This window comes from Paramisgurnus dabryanus, chromosome 12 (assembly GCF_030506205.2).
Source record: "Paramisgurnus dabryanus chromosome 12, PD_genome_1.1, whole genome shotgun sequence".
NCBI classification, from domain to species: Eukaryota; Metazoa; Chordata; class Actinopteri; order Cypriniformes; family Cobitidae; genus Paramisgurnus; species Paramisgurnus dabryanus.
In genome coordinates, this window is record NC_133348.1 from 5,531,884 (window position 1) to 5,546,437 (window position 14,554).

Here is a 14,554-nt window from a genome sequence, read left to right on the forward strand (position 1 = left end):
ACTGATTACTCCATATTTAAATAAACATATGGGCAATATAAACATGCCCTAAATGAAGAATACATGCTTATGCCTTAGTGCAATACTTACATTATTCATGATCCTCACACTTATGTTCTGCTGCTTTGTTTTCCTCACTGTAATCTTCACAGGTGTTTTATTAGATGTTATATGAGGGCAATCAGTTCTTTTGGCCATATGGTCTTCTCTTATCAGTATGTGGGTTGGCTAAGTGAGCTGTTTGTGTAACTTATGTTCTTTGTTACTGATTAGTATGGACTCGGGTGCAGTGCGTCCCCTTGGGGCACTAGTTTCTTCCCACACAGCCAGTGCATGGCACAGACAACCCAGATGGTCATTTTAGTTCTTCATAGCAAATTATTTTTAACTGGTTTCTGCATTTATCTTTTTTAAACACTGCTTTTATTTTCAGTGTCATCATTTCTGTAACTTGGGAGATTTGGAATCAATGTTACACGTGTAGTTATGTATGACATGAAATGTTTGAATAAACTTACATTTGTTTGCCCTGAGTGTTGCTGTTTTGATTCTGTATAACTTAGGTACATAATACTGCATTGCATTATGCTAAAGGTCATGAGTTTAACACTGATGAAAATGTGAATGTGAATTGTTGTAGGTATTCTTTAACCATTGCAGTACTGCATTTGAACAGTAGGGGGTAGCATTAGAGCAGAAATCCGAGCTATAGATTTAATAGAATTGCTTGCTTACCTCAAAGTCATGTTTACCTTCAAGTTGATCAGTAACATACAAATTTCTGAAGAATATCCCTGGTCACTCTTCCATATAACAATAAAAATGAACAAATGTCCATGAAAGAAATTCAAACACTATAAAAGTGTCATAAAGTAGTCCAAACGATGCGCGCATTGTTTTAACTCGACGGACAAATTGATAAAAGTACTAAAATTGTAAACATTTCTGCTTAAGACATCAAGTTTCTGCTGATATTAAACTTTGAGGCGATTTGTGCGCATATTAAACTCTGAGGAGATTATAAAACTCTTATGAAAAACTGCGAGCTGATTTGAGTGTGTGACAGTTTGTCAACATGCACGCGCTTGTTGTTCCACTTCAGGCAGCGCCGCCAGAACTAACAAGCAGATGACGTCAAAGTACCGCGAGAGCGATTCGAAATTAAGCTTCTTTGTATGATTTCTCTATCGCTCTCGCGGCACCTTGACGTCATGCGCCTGTCGGCTCGAAAAACCTATTGATTGCGTCGTGAGTATCACATCATCTGGTACGATAAGTGACTTCAAGCTGACTTTATCTAGTTTTACATTTAAAATAGTTGGCAACACCGCGTTTGTAAGATAAACAAAGTCCATTAGCTACAATAAATAATACTACATGAACTAATAAAGCCATAAGATATCATTCCACTGGATTTTTCCAGATCGACTTAAAACAGATTGAACTATGAGATCAAACCCATAACCCTTTTGTTGCTAAAATAATGCTTTATCAAATGAACAACACACATCTGTTTGTACATGTGTGGTTGTATGTGTACCTATATATGCCTGCATTTTATACATAGGCCTACGACCTCAAATCTGTGGCAGTCAGGTTAAAAGAGAGGGTCAATAAGCTAACACTACACTGTTACATTCTTTTCAATACCACACAAGGGTTTCTGGGATGTCTGGTTTGACAACCCGTTTTCACTAAAGCCTTAAAATTCTTTTGGTTCTGCTGAGATGTGCACATTTTTAAGTGAATAGACCTTCATAGGGCAGGTTCAGCAGCTGGTGTTTTTAATCAGGGTTTAAGATGAGCACAAACACAGCATTGAGATTCCCAGCACTTCAACACACCAGCACGACAAGATCTTCATGGGCACAGTCCCAAACCAAATCCCCACCAACATTTCACAGAAATGAAGACCTGTCTGAAATCTTTAACAAGGATTGTCCTTCAAACACAGCAGCAATGCCCAGATCTTCAGGAACGCAGTAACATTTCCTCTATTTTTTGTTTCTCATCTTAATATACAAATCAAACATGTACATATGCATGTATATTCCCATACACTAAACGAACAGGACCAAATAACATTTCAGTCTGTTATTGCTTCGCAGTCAACAATCATCTGGACAAAGAAACAAGTGTATGCCCCAATACGTTGACATCAGGACAACAGTCGGCATGAAGAAGAAAATTAAATCAGCATGAAGAAGCAGGAAATAAAATGACAGAAAAACTGGTAAAGATAAGGTAAACATACAATCCTTACAAGCAGTCTAAACTGGGTTAGAAAGGAACAAAACCATCTCTAGTTTTCTGCCTGTAGACCTGGGATTGAAAACATTGAGATGATCACATTGTATGCATAAAAATCTGGCTCACTTTCACAGTTCACAAAGACACATTTTTTGCATATTTCCGCATTTTGTTGTTTGTCCTCTGATACAGGCAAAGCATTTGGTAACACTTTACAATAAAGGTTGTTTTTGATAAAATTAGTAAATGTGCCATCATGAACTAACAATAAACAAAACTTCTATAGCAGCCTATAGTTATCTGTTTTTGGAACCAAACTATTCAAACCCTGATAAACTATATTGCATATTGTTAGTTCATGTAAGCTAATGTACTTACTAATGTTAACACATACAACCTTACTGTAAAGTGTTATCGCATTAATTAAAAAAAAATAGATTCCCATTTCACGAAACAGGAGAAAGAATAAAAAACAATTATTTAAAACGATGCAAGTCATATATACACACAATACACAATTTCACATCCCCATCTGTCTTCAACTGCAAAAATACAAAACAAAGGTGTCCCTTACATACAAATAAGTTAACAGAAGAATCCGGAGGTGATTTGGTTGATATATCAAGCACATCACAGTATAGTTCTGCTCAGGTACCATCTGAGCTGCTGCCCTCTGGGTCAGATCTACTGCCCTCGGGGTCCGGTCTGGGTCCAGAGATGGCCAGTCTAACACAGTCTCTTGGAGTTGAATAGCACTCATGCACGGGGGCTTTTATTTGGGGTCTCTGGTACTCCAAATTTCCATTTTGTCTGACAGACTTGCGGATTTTCGGGCTGTCGTAGATACCCTCCAAGCACTTCCCTCCGTCTTTTTTGACCTGAGGCATCTGGTAGCTTCCAGCCAGCCCTCCGATTACTTTTCTACAGTTATTGCCCTCCATCGCCCGAAACGATGGGCTTTTGTTAAGTACCGCCCCTGGAACGCTGTAGCTGGGATCTGTTATGAAGGGATCTTTGCGGAAAGCGTGGCGTTCGATGATTGGCGTGGCGTACTCCGGCTCTTGATTGGTCAGTGGCAAGGCGTACTGGATTCCTGTTTGCAAGCGGTCATAGTGAGATGTAGCCTCAATGTCCTTGTCTTTGGCATCCGTGTCCATGGGCCGGAATGTTGAGCCTTTTCTAGACACCGTATCCGTGCCAAGCATAAGTGGCTGCTGGTACTCGGCTGAAGATGAAGAGGGAGATTCAGTATGGGAGCAATAAAACAATGACAACAGTGTCTATGAACATGCTTATTAATAGTATAACCTGAGATATCTTCTTCATAAGAAGTTGGATACGTTTCTCTGTTAATATAGCTGGCTAAACATTAAGACAGCTTGAAATGAAAATTAGGAACATCCTGGTTTATGCAGAGTTATCTAGAAATGTACCTGGTTAACCAACTGTGGCATTTTTAACTCTTTCCCCGCCATTGACGAGATATCTCATCAATTAAGAGAAAACGCTTCCCCGCCAATGACGAGATTTTCCGTCTTTCCGCAATACCGCTACTTTTTAAACCCGGAAGTATTGCCCTATGGCAAGCGGCTGCATGTCCCTGTCCGTTTTAAAGATCGCTCTGAATGGGATCTCTATGAAAAGTCTGTCACAAAAATGGAATTATCTCTGCTTTTTGCTCAAAATGTGGTGTTTTTGCAGAAACCTACCCATATTCAAAAGCTGATTACAAAAGAACCACTAAAGGTAGGATGAAACGTTTTTTTTTTTTTATTGAAAGCATAGGGTCTGTTCTTTCATTTGGTATATTGTATGTTTATATATTTAAAGAAGAACATTTTCTGGAAGGCATTAAACTTTGATGAAAATCATGAAAAACGCTGGCGCTGGCTGGCAACTTTTTTAAAAAACGCTGGCGGTGAAAGAGTTAAAGAACAGGACCAAGAACACGAAATAACCAATGCCATCATATGAGGAACATAAAAAACGGATATTTTAAAGATGCTCCCTTACAGTCTAATGAAGAACAGCTGACAGAGTAATAAATAAACTGTCTGCATCTCTCTACAACTGTAATTAAGACTAAAAATGTAATAGCAAACTAAAATCAATGTAAACCTTTTTTATATTTCCTCTGAGAGGCTGAAAGTCAAGCGTCAAGGTTTAATAAGTGGATGTAAGCTTGACGTCTTGCGCAAACCTCAAATCATCATTAATTACAGCCCCGAAGGAGAGCAGAGGGAAAACTGTCAATTCAGCATCAGCAGACACGTTCATTTGGCGTGCGTTCAGGTGGTTGCCATTATTTAAAAAAAAATTATTTCTTGGCGCAGAATGATAATGTCATAAATTGCTCAATTATCAGCCAATGAGTATTTCGTCTCAAGAAAGTGTTCAGGCCTTAGTCTTTTACCAGACTACAGTGGCAGAATTAAACACTTTGTCTTTGTGAGTCCAGTCCTGATAAGTTATATTTTAATATTTATATGTAATATAAAGTTCAATTAAAAAAACTTCACACGCATTTGCAAAAAGAACTAAAAAAGCTGGTTAATGCGTGCCAGTATTGTGCAAGCATGTCATTGACATATAAATGAACATCCAACCCATACAGCAAAAAATATATATTTTCTAATACAATTTTAAATACATTTCAAAATATAAAAAATGGGCTATATATATATATATATATATATATATATATATATATATATATATATATATATATATATATATATATATATATATATATATATATATATATATATATAGCAATATATTTGTAGATATGTTTATAAAAATAAATATTCACCAATATATTTTTTGGCCATTTTTTGTATATTTTGAAATATATTTTAAAGCATTCATATTCACGTCGCATTGGAAGAAAAACTGTGTTTATGTTATAACCTGTAAAGATAACAGGTTTAAAAAGGTTAAAATTAAATATATTTTGAACTGAAAAATATACTTTCTAAACTTTTATATTTTGGCCAGGATAAATATATTTTTTTGCTTTATGGGTTGTAAAAGAAGACATGTATTTGTTGCCCCTGAAATACATTTAAAAAAAATTTATATTCAATTTTCAAATTCAAAAATATTTTTAACTCTTTCACCGCCATTGACGAGATATCTCATCAATTAAGAGAAAACGCTTCCCCGCCAATGACGAGATTTTCCGTCTTTCCGCAATACCGCTACTTTTTAAACCCGGAAGTATTGCCCTATGGCAAGCGGCTGCATGTCCGTGTCTGTTTTAAAGATCGCTCTGAATGGGATCTCTATGAAAAGTTCGTCACAAAAATGGAATTATCTCTGCTTTTTGCTCAAAATGTGGTGTTTTTGCAGAAACCTACCCATATTCAAAAGCTGATTGCAAAAGAACCACTAAAGGTAGGATGAAACGTTTTTTTTTTTTTTTTTGAAAGCAGAGGGTCTGTTCTTTCATTTGGTATATTGTATGTTAATATATTTAAAGAAGAACATTTTCTGGAAGGCATTAAACTTTGGTGAAAATCATGAAAACGCTGGCGCTGGCTGGCAACTTTTTAAAAAAATGCTGGCGGTGAAAGAGTTAATTAAGCTTCACTTTCTACAAAATGTATGTAGCATATATTTAAATATAAATTTAAAAATAAATACATTTAAAAATATATTTTTGGCCAAATGTTTTTGTTGTTGCCGTATGGTTTGCTCCACCCACAGTGAAATCTTGGTCCGAAAACCACTATATATAGCTAAATACTAAACACCAAATATGTGCTTGTTCAATTTCAATCTCACCTGCCATTGCACTGGTTACCAGGTCTAGTTTCTGGATGGGGTCCTTCTCAGTGTTGTATTTAATGGTAAACTCTGTAGACTGATGTCTGGCAAAGGGCTGTTTTATCTGTCTCCAACAGCCTGTAGATGAGAATCATTTAACAATCAGCCGTGAAATATGGATTTACCCTTCACGCTTGTCAAGCAGCTAGGCCTTAATTATACATGCAGAAAAGAAAGGAAAGTATATAAGAAGGGAGATGTCATGGTGACAATAAGAAGGATTAAAGATTGAAGAGACAAAAAAAAAATGAAGTATGCCATTACAGTCAGGTTTGTTGTCGGTGCAAACGTGTACATTACACAATTTTTGTTTTGTTTACCAGTATTATTTCTTATCTATTCCAAACACAACCCTATCAAATGCAATCCTAAAACACATGTCTTGAAACTTTGTGATGCAAATATAGAGCTTGACAGCCCTTTTTCAAAGTATGCTTTTATTGCATGGACAAAATGAATAAACCACCTTCAAAACATGAACACCATACAGGTTTGCAATGACTTGAAATGTGATTTGTGATGTAAATTATAAAACACATTTTTATTTTCGGATGAACTGTCCCTTTAAGTGTATTCACTGACCCGTGTGATGTGCATCCGCAGAGCCGTACGTGTTCTCCTTTGTCTTCTTACTGTGGGACAATGACAAACATCAGCAACAGAGACACAGGTGGCACAGTCCGCAGTCTCCCTAAACCCTCATCATTCACGGCACATAAAAAAGCCATACTATTCCCCTGAAACACCTCTATGAAAGCATCTGTAGTCATTGATCATCATTACATCATAGAGCTTTCTCTCTCCAGAGACTGATTCAGCTGGCACATCTCCTGACACTGACCTTTGACCCTCAACCCTTCTTTATCTTCCTTCCTTAACATTTCCATTCTTTATGAATGGAACCCACAAGTGCCTTGAAGAAATCACAACAGCCCACGAGGTGCTCAGTTTATATCAGTTTACGGTGGCTGCTTTATGGACACCAGCGGCTGCAATATCTGTTAGGGCAGGCAAATCACTGCATGAGCATACGCGTCTGCTGTGTTTGATAATGGGGGTTTCATACAGACTGAGATAAGTCCTCCAGTATACATATCTGACCCTTAAGCCCTCTCAAGACAGACAACAGAGAATAGGCAGACAAAATACAACAGCAATGCCTGGAAAATCGTAATCTTTATTCAACACTGTAAATGGACTGAAGGTCAGGTTTTTGAGCACCATGCTAGCTTTTATGTCTATACTTATTGCAAGAACCAGGTTTAATGATGGGGAATAAAAGTAAAGTTGTTTAATTAATAAATTTTTCCTAAATAATGTAAAACTACATTTTGATTTACTTGGTTAAAAACTTCATCAACAGAATAAAACAAGTTCCTTACAGGGGTAAAATTAATGAAGATGTTTAAAGGTGCAGTGTGTAATTTTTAGAAGGATCTCCTGACAGAAATGCAAAATAATATACAAAACTATATTATCAGTATAATGACCTCTCATAGTGAAGGTTTATTACCTTAGAATGAGACGTTTTTATCTACATACACCAAGGGTCCCATTACATGGAAGTCGCCATTTTGTGCCGCCATGTTTCTACAGAAGCCCTTAACGGACAAAGTGTTTTAACTAAGTTGTCTACGACAAGGGCATGTTTGTCCGGTGGCGGCTACCATAGCTTCTCTGTGTGTTTCAAAAGTAAGGGGTGAGCAGTGGGCTGAGCCGTTGGTTGAAATTCGCAACCTCACCACTAGATTTGTAACTATACAATTTACACACTGCACCTTTAATGGATAGAGGACTTTGACAAGACTGGAGTATTTTCTCCTGTTAGTAAAAATGTATGTATGAGCTTTAAATGTCTTATCTGACATAATTTGTAAATTACTTCCTCCCGGCGGTTATCAAGAGAGAACATGTTTTTTTCTCAACAACAACTTGGCTAATTAACCAAAGTGAATACAATTGACTTACCTGTAAAGCATTTTAACAACACAAATCCCCACCAGCAGAAGGACCACGAGCAGAACAATGGGCACGATGATAACAATGAGATGAACTGAGAAGTAAAAATACAACACAGGTTAGATAGAGGAAGAAAACCAGCACTTCTGTAATGTGTACTTCATCATTTTAAGTCTGACAGTCATACCCAGATCAGCCTGAGAAGGAACCGGCTTAGTCATATTCTGAATGGGCTGCGTAGGCAAGGCCTCCTGTGTCACCTGAGATGAATTCACTGCACAGAGACAAAATTGAGCTTTAGTTAATAGTTTAAATGTAAAAAATTTGGTTGTAATACACTAATGCCTTACACAAACGTACCTGGGGCGGGTTTTATGTAAGGACAGCCCAGAAGCTGAACTCTCATGGCCATTATTCTGTGCCATTGTTGAGGGACAAGGCGAATGAATCGCGTTGCGATGGACGGATGGAAGGTGTTGCGTGTTTGGTGGAAGCTGTCTGCATTTCCTTCAAAAATCTAAGATTGATGAAAAATTTGCATTTATATTTATATTCTTAATAAAAAACATTGCACTTACATTTACATTCTTAAAAGGGATAGTTAAAATTAAAAGTCATCGTTTCCTTCCCCCTTACGTTGTTTTACACCAGAAATACTCTGTCACACGTCCAACTGCTTTTTTGACACTTTGCCTATGTTTAGCATTAGGAATTCAACTCTTACTGTGGGTTCACACCAGACGCGTTTGAGGCGTCAAATTCGCGTCTACCACGCGTAGTTGGACGCTTAGGGCTGTCACGGTTATGAAATTTGGCTGACGGTTAATTGTCTAATAAATTGTGACGGTTATGACGATTAATTTTCCTGTTTAGGGCTTTGATGATTAATTATCTGTTTTATTGCTTTGATATTTAATTCTCATAATTCTTTGTTTTTTTTCATGAAATAAGGTTTACCTGGCAGTACATATTAAAACACACATATTGAAAAGTAATTATTTAACTTATCTTTAAAAAAGTGTAAATTCTTTAAAAGTGTAAAAAGTACCGGACCACGTCTGTAGTGGCCGCAAAAAAAATCTATTCCTACAAATCCTTAAAAAGCATTCTTCACTTCTCTAAATTTGGAATAGCCGTTTTGGAAATGTATGTTTTATCTGGCAGTTCATACTGCTTATCAAAGTTTTGCAGCATTTCTTTAAATGCTGTTTTTCCACTGTATTGAATGGCTTTGCAATCCGATATGCCATCCGATACGTTCTCATTTTCACAGGCGCTGCAGCTCCCCCTTGTGTTTTAAGATAGATCTGCAATCATTGCGGTGATCTGAAATGATGTTCGACCTCATCGCAATGAGACGATTATTTTATCATTGTGACAGCCCTATGGATGCTTGAACATTTTGAGTGTACTCGCTTCTTTCGTGCGTGAAATTCTAGTCAGAGACATTCATGCGGAAATTTGCGTCATGGGAGGATCTTCTGCAACTCTGCTCGCTTCCTGTAATCACCTCACTACTAGAGCAAGCTCCTGATTGGTTAACGCGGCACATTTTCCGCCAAAGTTCAAATTTTTCAACTTGCACGTTTCCAGCTGCAACGCTCAATTTGTACGATTCACGCGAACTAGATGCACAAATGAGGCAGAATCACGTCTCATTTGCGCCGCGAGACCTCCAGTGGCACGCAAACGCGTCTTTCCATTGACTTAACGTTGGAATCACTCGCGCTTGACGCCTCTACCGCAGCTGATGTGAATGCAGCATTAAACTGTGTTAATAAATCAGAATGCATGAAATACCTTTAAACCCCCTCCCACTTTTTATAATTTTTCCATTTTCTTTTCTTCGTCTTTCATGTAAAGCTTCTTTTGAAACAATGCAACATTCATGGGTCATAGGTTCGAACCAAGGGAAAGATGATAAACAATTTATAGGATACCTTGCAATGCACAGTAATTGTGGGTTTACACCAGACGCGAGTTTAACAATTTGTGCGAGTAGATTACATACAAAGTCAATGCAAAGACGCGATCAGATGCTTCCTCGCATAGGGCGATGCGAATAACGCATATGGGCGGTGCATGTGACGCAAAAACACACGCTATTCGCCTCAAACGTGTCTCCGCCAAGTTGAAAATATTCAACTCAAGCAAAAAATTTACATGACACGAAGTTAAATTCCGTGGGTAATCTAGAGCGGGTAACGTGATGCCCCGCATTTGGTGTGTACGTAGCATAAATTGCTTTGGATAAAAGCATCTTTCGAATGCATAAATGTTAAAATGAGCTATATAAATTACCATGAAATGTCCACTATGAAAATTTACTGTCATTTCTGATTTAAAGGAGAAGTTCGGTATTTTAGACTTAAAGCCCTGTTTTCAGATTGTTTATGATGAAATAGAACGGTTTTGACTGAAATTTCGACATATGCGGCTGCCCCGAGAATTTTCGCGTGTTTGTGTTTCACCTCCCACCTCTACAATGGGTTTATAGGTGCACTGGAACAATCCTTCCTAAAATGCATTAAACTTTCGTTTACAAAGACGTGAAACTCACCGAGTGGTCAGGGGTGTTCACTGATATGCTCACAAAAAAATCGCTGCAAAAGATGCTTTCCAACAGCTGTTTTAGCATTCGTTGTTAACTTGTGGACCTATTTTTCCAAACGCCTCACACCCGTACATTCTTCCGCTTAGAGCTTGAATAATAGACACTCCAGCCCAGGAGGTGGCACTAATCCGCCATTGCCAATAGCAAGAATAGAAACAAAGTTCCCGGCAAAAACCCGTTGGAATGCGTATTTTGCAGAGGTTTTTGTGTGAGCATTTCAGTGAACACCCCTGACCACTCGGTGAGTTTCACGTCTTTGTAAACGAAAGTTTAATGCATTTTAGGAAGGATTGTTCCAGTGCACCATTAAACCCATTGTAGAGGTGGGAGGTGAAACACAAACACGCGAAAATTCTCGGGGCAGCCGCATATGTCGAAATTTCAGTCAAAACCATTCTATTTCACCATAAACAATCTGAAAACAGGGCTTTAAGTGTAAAATACCGAACTTGTCCTTTAATTTGTAGTGAAACCACTGTTTCCACAAATTTACAAACCATGATACCATGAAATTTTTAGTAAAACTCTGGTATTACAAATGATAATCAAACTGCCAAAACTATGATTAATATGATCATATTTTGCATGATAGTGCATGTTATGTAAAAAAATCCAACCTGTAAAGATAGTCTTACCATATCACTGGAGCTGTTATACTGGGTAAACACCCGCCAGCGATTCCTCTCTTTGTACTCAATCTTGTAGTTTTTCACAAAATATTCAAGGTTCGCAATAGTCAACCCTGTTGTCAAAATACCTACAAAACAAACACAGTTTATGAGAAACATTCATCATGATAAAAAGATCTTAAAAAAGGCATTTAGCCCTTTGTGCCCCTCAAGTCATTTTCCTGTGATGTAAGCATTCATTCAGACCAGAAATGTGATTGAAATGAAGTCTATAGCCTAATGTTACAAGCACTTCCAGACAGCGCCTACCAGACTCTTTCGGTTAAATATCACATTCTTGAGGAAAACGCTGAAGTGAAGTTTACACGATAGTGCTGAAAGACCCAAAGCCCTGTTATTACCCACTGAGAACAATTAAGAACATCAAAGATGTGGAGCCACCACTTCATTTAGAAAAAGTGTGAAGTTTTGAGATTGAAGTGTGATGACTTGAAAGTGTGCTTGAGTTGTCAAAGGAAGTTACTCGTCTGCGAAAAGCCTGAACAGTTCAAAGAGAAGCAGCTGTATAAAGCAAGAAAAGAAACCTGAGAGGAGGTGGTACCTTTTTAAAAGCCATTAAAACTTGTCCTTGAAGATTAATATGCATGTATACACCAAAATAAACAAGAGAGGAATTATAAAACTGAACAGGTAAGAATATCTCTTACTGTGGGTTTATACCAGACACGAGCTCAACGATTTGCGTGAGTAGATTACATACAAAGTCAATGCAAAGACGCTATCAGTCGCGTCCTTGCGTGGGGCGATGCGAATGACGCGATAATGGCGGTGCATTTGCCGTGCTATAAGCCTAAAACACGTCTTCGCCCAAATTCGCTAAACATTTGCATGACACGAAGTTAAATCCCGCGAGTAACGCGGTTCCCCGCGTTCGGAGTGTACATAGCATTAGACAAGGGTTACCAAATATTTTCATTTAAGATGAAATATTTTCAAATTTTTTATATAAATATGGAGGGAAATTCTTATTTTTCCTATTTTAGTTAACACTAGTTTTTATTATGTTGGCTTGACAAAGCCAACATACTGTTCTTCGATCTAAGCTTATTATTATTATTATTATTATTATTCTGGTCCACACTTTTTCTCACAGTAACTCCTCCTAGAGCTTTCAAGCTACACCCACAAAACTTTACAAAACTTTTAAGACTGGTACGTAGATTGGTGCTATGACTTTTCTAACTGATGGGACCTACCGAATTCCTAAACGGGGCGCTCAAACACCCCAAATTTTCCATTGACTTAACATTGCGACAAACTTTGACGGGTCATAGCTGCAAGCGAGAAATTTTTAGAAACTTGTGGGTTACCACATTTGAAGAGGCTGGCAGGCTCTGTAAGAACATACATCACATTGGGGTGTAAGTTTCACCCTTGGGGTGTAAGGGGCACCCAAATTTCCCCATTGACTTATAATGGGGCAGGGAACATGCCCATATAAGGGAATAAAAGCGTCCCAGATGGAATATCTTCACTTTAGAGTGTCGTAGAGACATGGGGGTGGGCTCAATTTAGTCAGGCATCCAATCAGTCTCTCAGGATCGCCCCATAACTATTAAGCCACGCCCCTAGCAACCATTTTTGGGCACCCTAGCAACATATCCCATAGACTGCCATTATAAAATGCCCAGATGGATATCTTTGCAGCACAGTGTCACAGAGACATGGGGGTGGGCTCATTTTGCTCAGGCATCCAATCAGTCTCGGAGGATTCTTATTGATGTATTAAGCCACGCCCCTAGCAACCAAATATGAGCACCCTAGCAACATAATAAACAAAGCCTTATATCTCTGGATCCGAACATCATAGAGACATGGGGGTTGGGTCTTTTGGTCATGTTAGCCTTATGCTAGCTCCATGCTAAGTCATACTAGCTTCATGCTAGTTTCGTGCTAGCTTTATGCTAATTTCATAATAAATCTTGCTAACTTCATGCTAATCATGTTAGCATCATGCTAGCTTCATACTAATTCATGTTAGCATCATGCTAACTTCATGCTAATTCATGTTAGCATCGTGCTAGCTTCATGCTAATTCATGTTAGCATCGTGCTAGCTTCATGCTAATTCATGTTAGCATCGTGCTAGCTTCATGCTAATTCATGTTAGCATCGTGCTAGCTTCATGCTAATTCATGTTAGCATCGTGCTAGCTTCATGCTAATTCATGTTAGCATCGTGCTAGCTTCATGCTAATTCATGTTAGCATCGTGCTAGCTTCATGCTAATTCATGTTAACTTCGTGCTAGCTTCATGCTAATTCATGTTAGCATCGTGCTAGCTTCATGCTAATTCATGTTAGCATCGTGCTAGCTTCATGCTAATTCATGTTAGCTTAATGCTAATCATGCTAGCATCATGCTAGCTTCCTGCTAATCATGCTAGCATCATGCTAGCTTCATGCCAATTCATGTTAGCATCATGCTAGCTTCATGCTAATTCATGTTAGCATCATGCTAGCTTCATGTTAATTCATGTTAGCATCATGCTAACTTCATGCTAATTCATGTTAGCATCATGCTAGCTTCATGCTTATTCATGTTAGCATCATGCTAGCTTCATGCTTATTCATGTTAGCATCATGCTAGCTTCATGCTAATTCATGTTAACATCATACTAGCTTCATGCTAATTCATGTTAGCATCATGCTAGCTTCATGCTAATTCATGTTAGCATCATGCTAGCTTCATGTTAATTCATGTTAGCATCATGCTAGCTTCATGCTAATTCATGTTAGCATCATGTTAGCTTCATGCTAATTCATGTTAGCATCATGCTAGCTTCATGCTAATTCATGTTAGCATCATGCTAGCTTCATGCTAATTCATGTTAGCATCATGCTAGCTTCATGCTAATTCATGTTAGCTTCATGCTAATTCAAGTTAGCATCATGCTAGCTTCATGCTAATTAATGTTAGCATCATGCTAGCTTCATGTTAATTCATGTTAGCATCATGCTAGCTTCATGCTAATTCATGTTAACATCATGTTAGCTTCATGCTAATTCATGTTAGCTTCATGCTAATTCATGTTAGCATCATGCTAGCTTCATGCTAATTCATGTTAGCTTCATGCTAATTCATGTTAGCATCATGTTAGCTTCATGCTAATTCATGTTAGCATCATACTAGCTTCATGCTAATTCATGTTAACATCATGCTAGCTTCATGCTAATTCATGTTAGCATCATGTTAGCTTCATGCTAATTCATGTTA

The 14,554-nt window shown here is 37.9% G+C and overlaps 1 protein-coding gene across 1 annotated transcript in view; it reads right to left on the reverse strand.

Moving 5' to 3' along the window:
• Window positions 1-1,763: 1,763 nt before the first annotated feature.
• The window catches only part of dcbld1 (discoidin, CUB and LCCL domain containing 1), a 37,798-nt gene continuing 25,007 nt past the window's right edge, over window positions 1,764-14,554 (reverse strand). The window contains exons 9-15 of the mRNA XM_065256255.1: window positions 11,287-11,408; window positions 8,398-8,554; window positions 8,225-8,311; window positions 8,047-8,131; window positions 6,661-6,710; window positions 6,037-6,156; window positions 1,764-3,475 (exon numbers count right to left, since the gene is read on the reverse strand). Coding sequence (XP_065112327.1) covers window positions 2,898-3,475; window positions 6,037-6,156; window positions 6,661-6,710; window positions 8,047-8,131; window positions 8,225-8,311; window positions 8,398-8,554; window positions 11,287-11,408 — 1,199 coding nt within the window. The 3' untranslated portion in view covers window positions 1,764-2,897. The remainder of the gene's footprint in view (window positions 3,476-6,036; window positions 6,157-6,660; window positions 6,711-8,046; window positions 8,132-8,224; window positions 8,312-8,397; window positions 8,555-11,286; window positions 11,409-14,554) is intronic.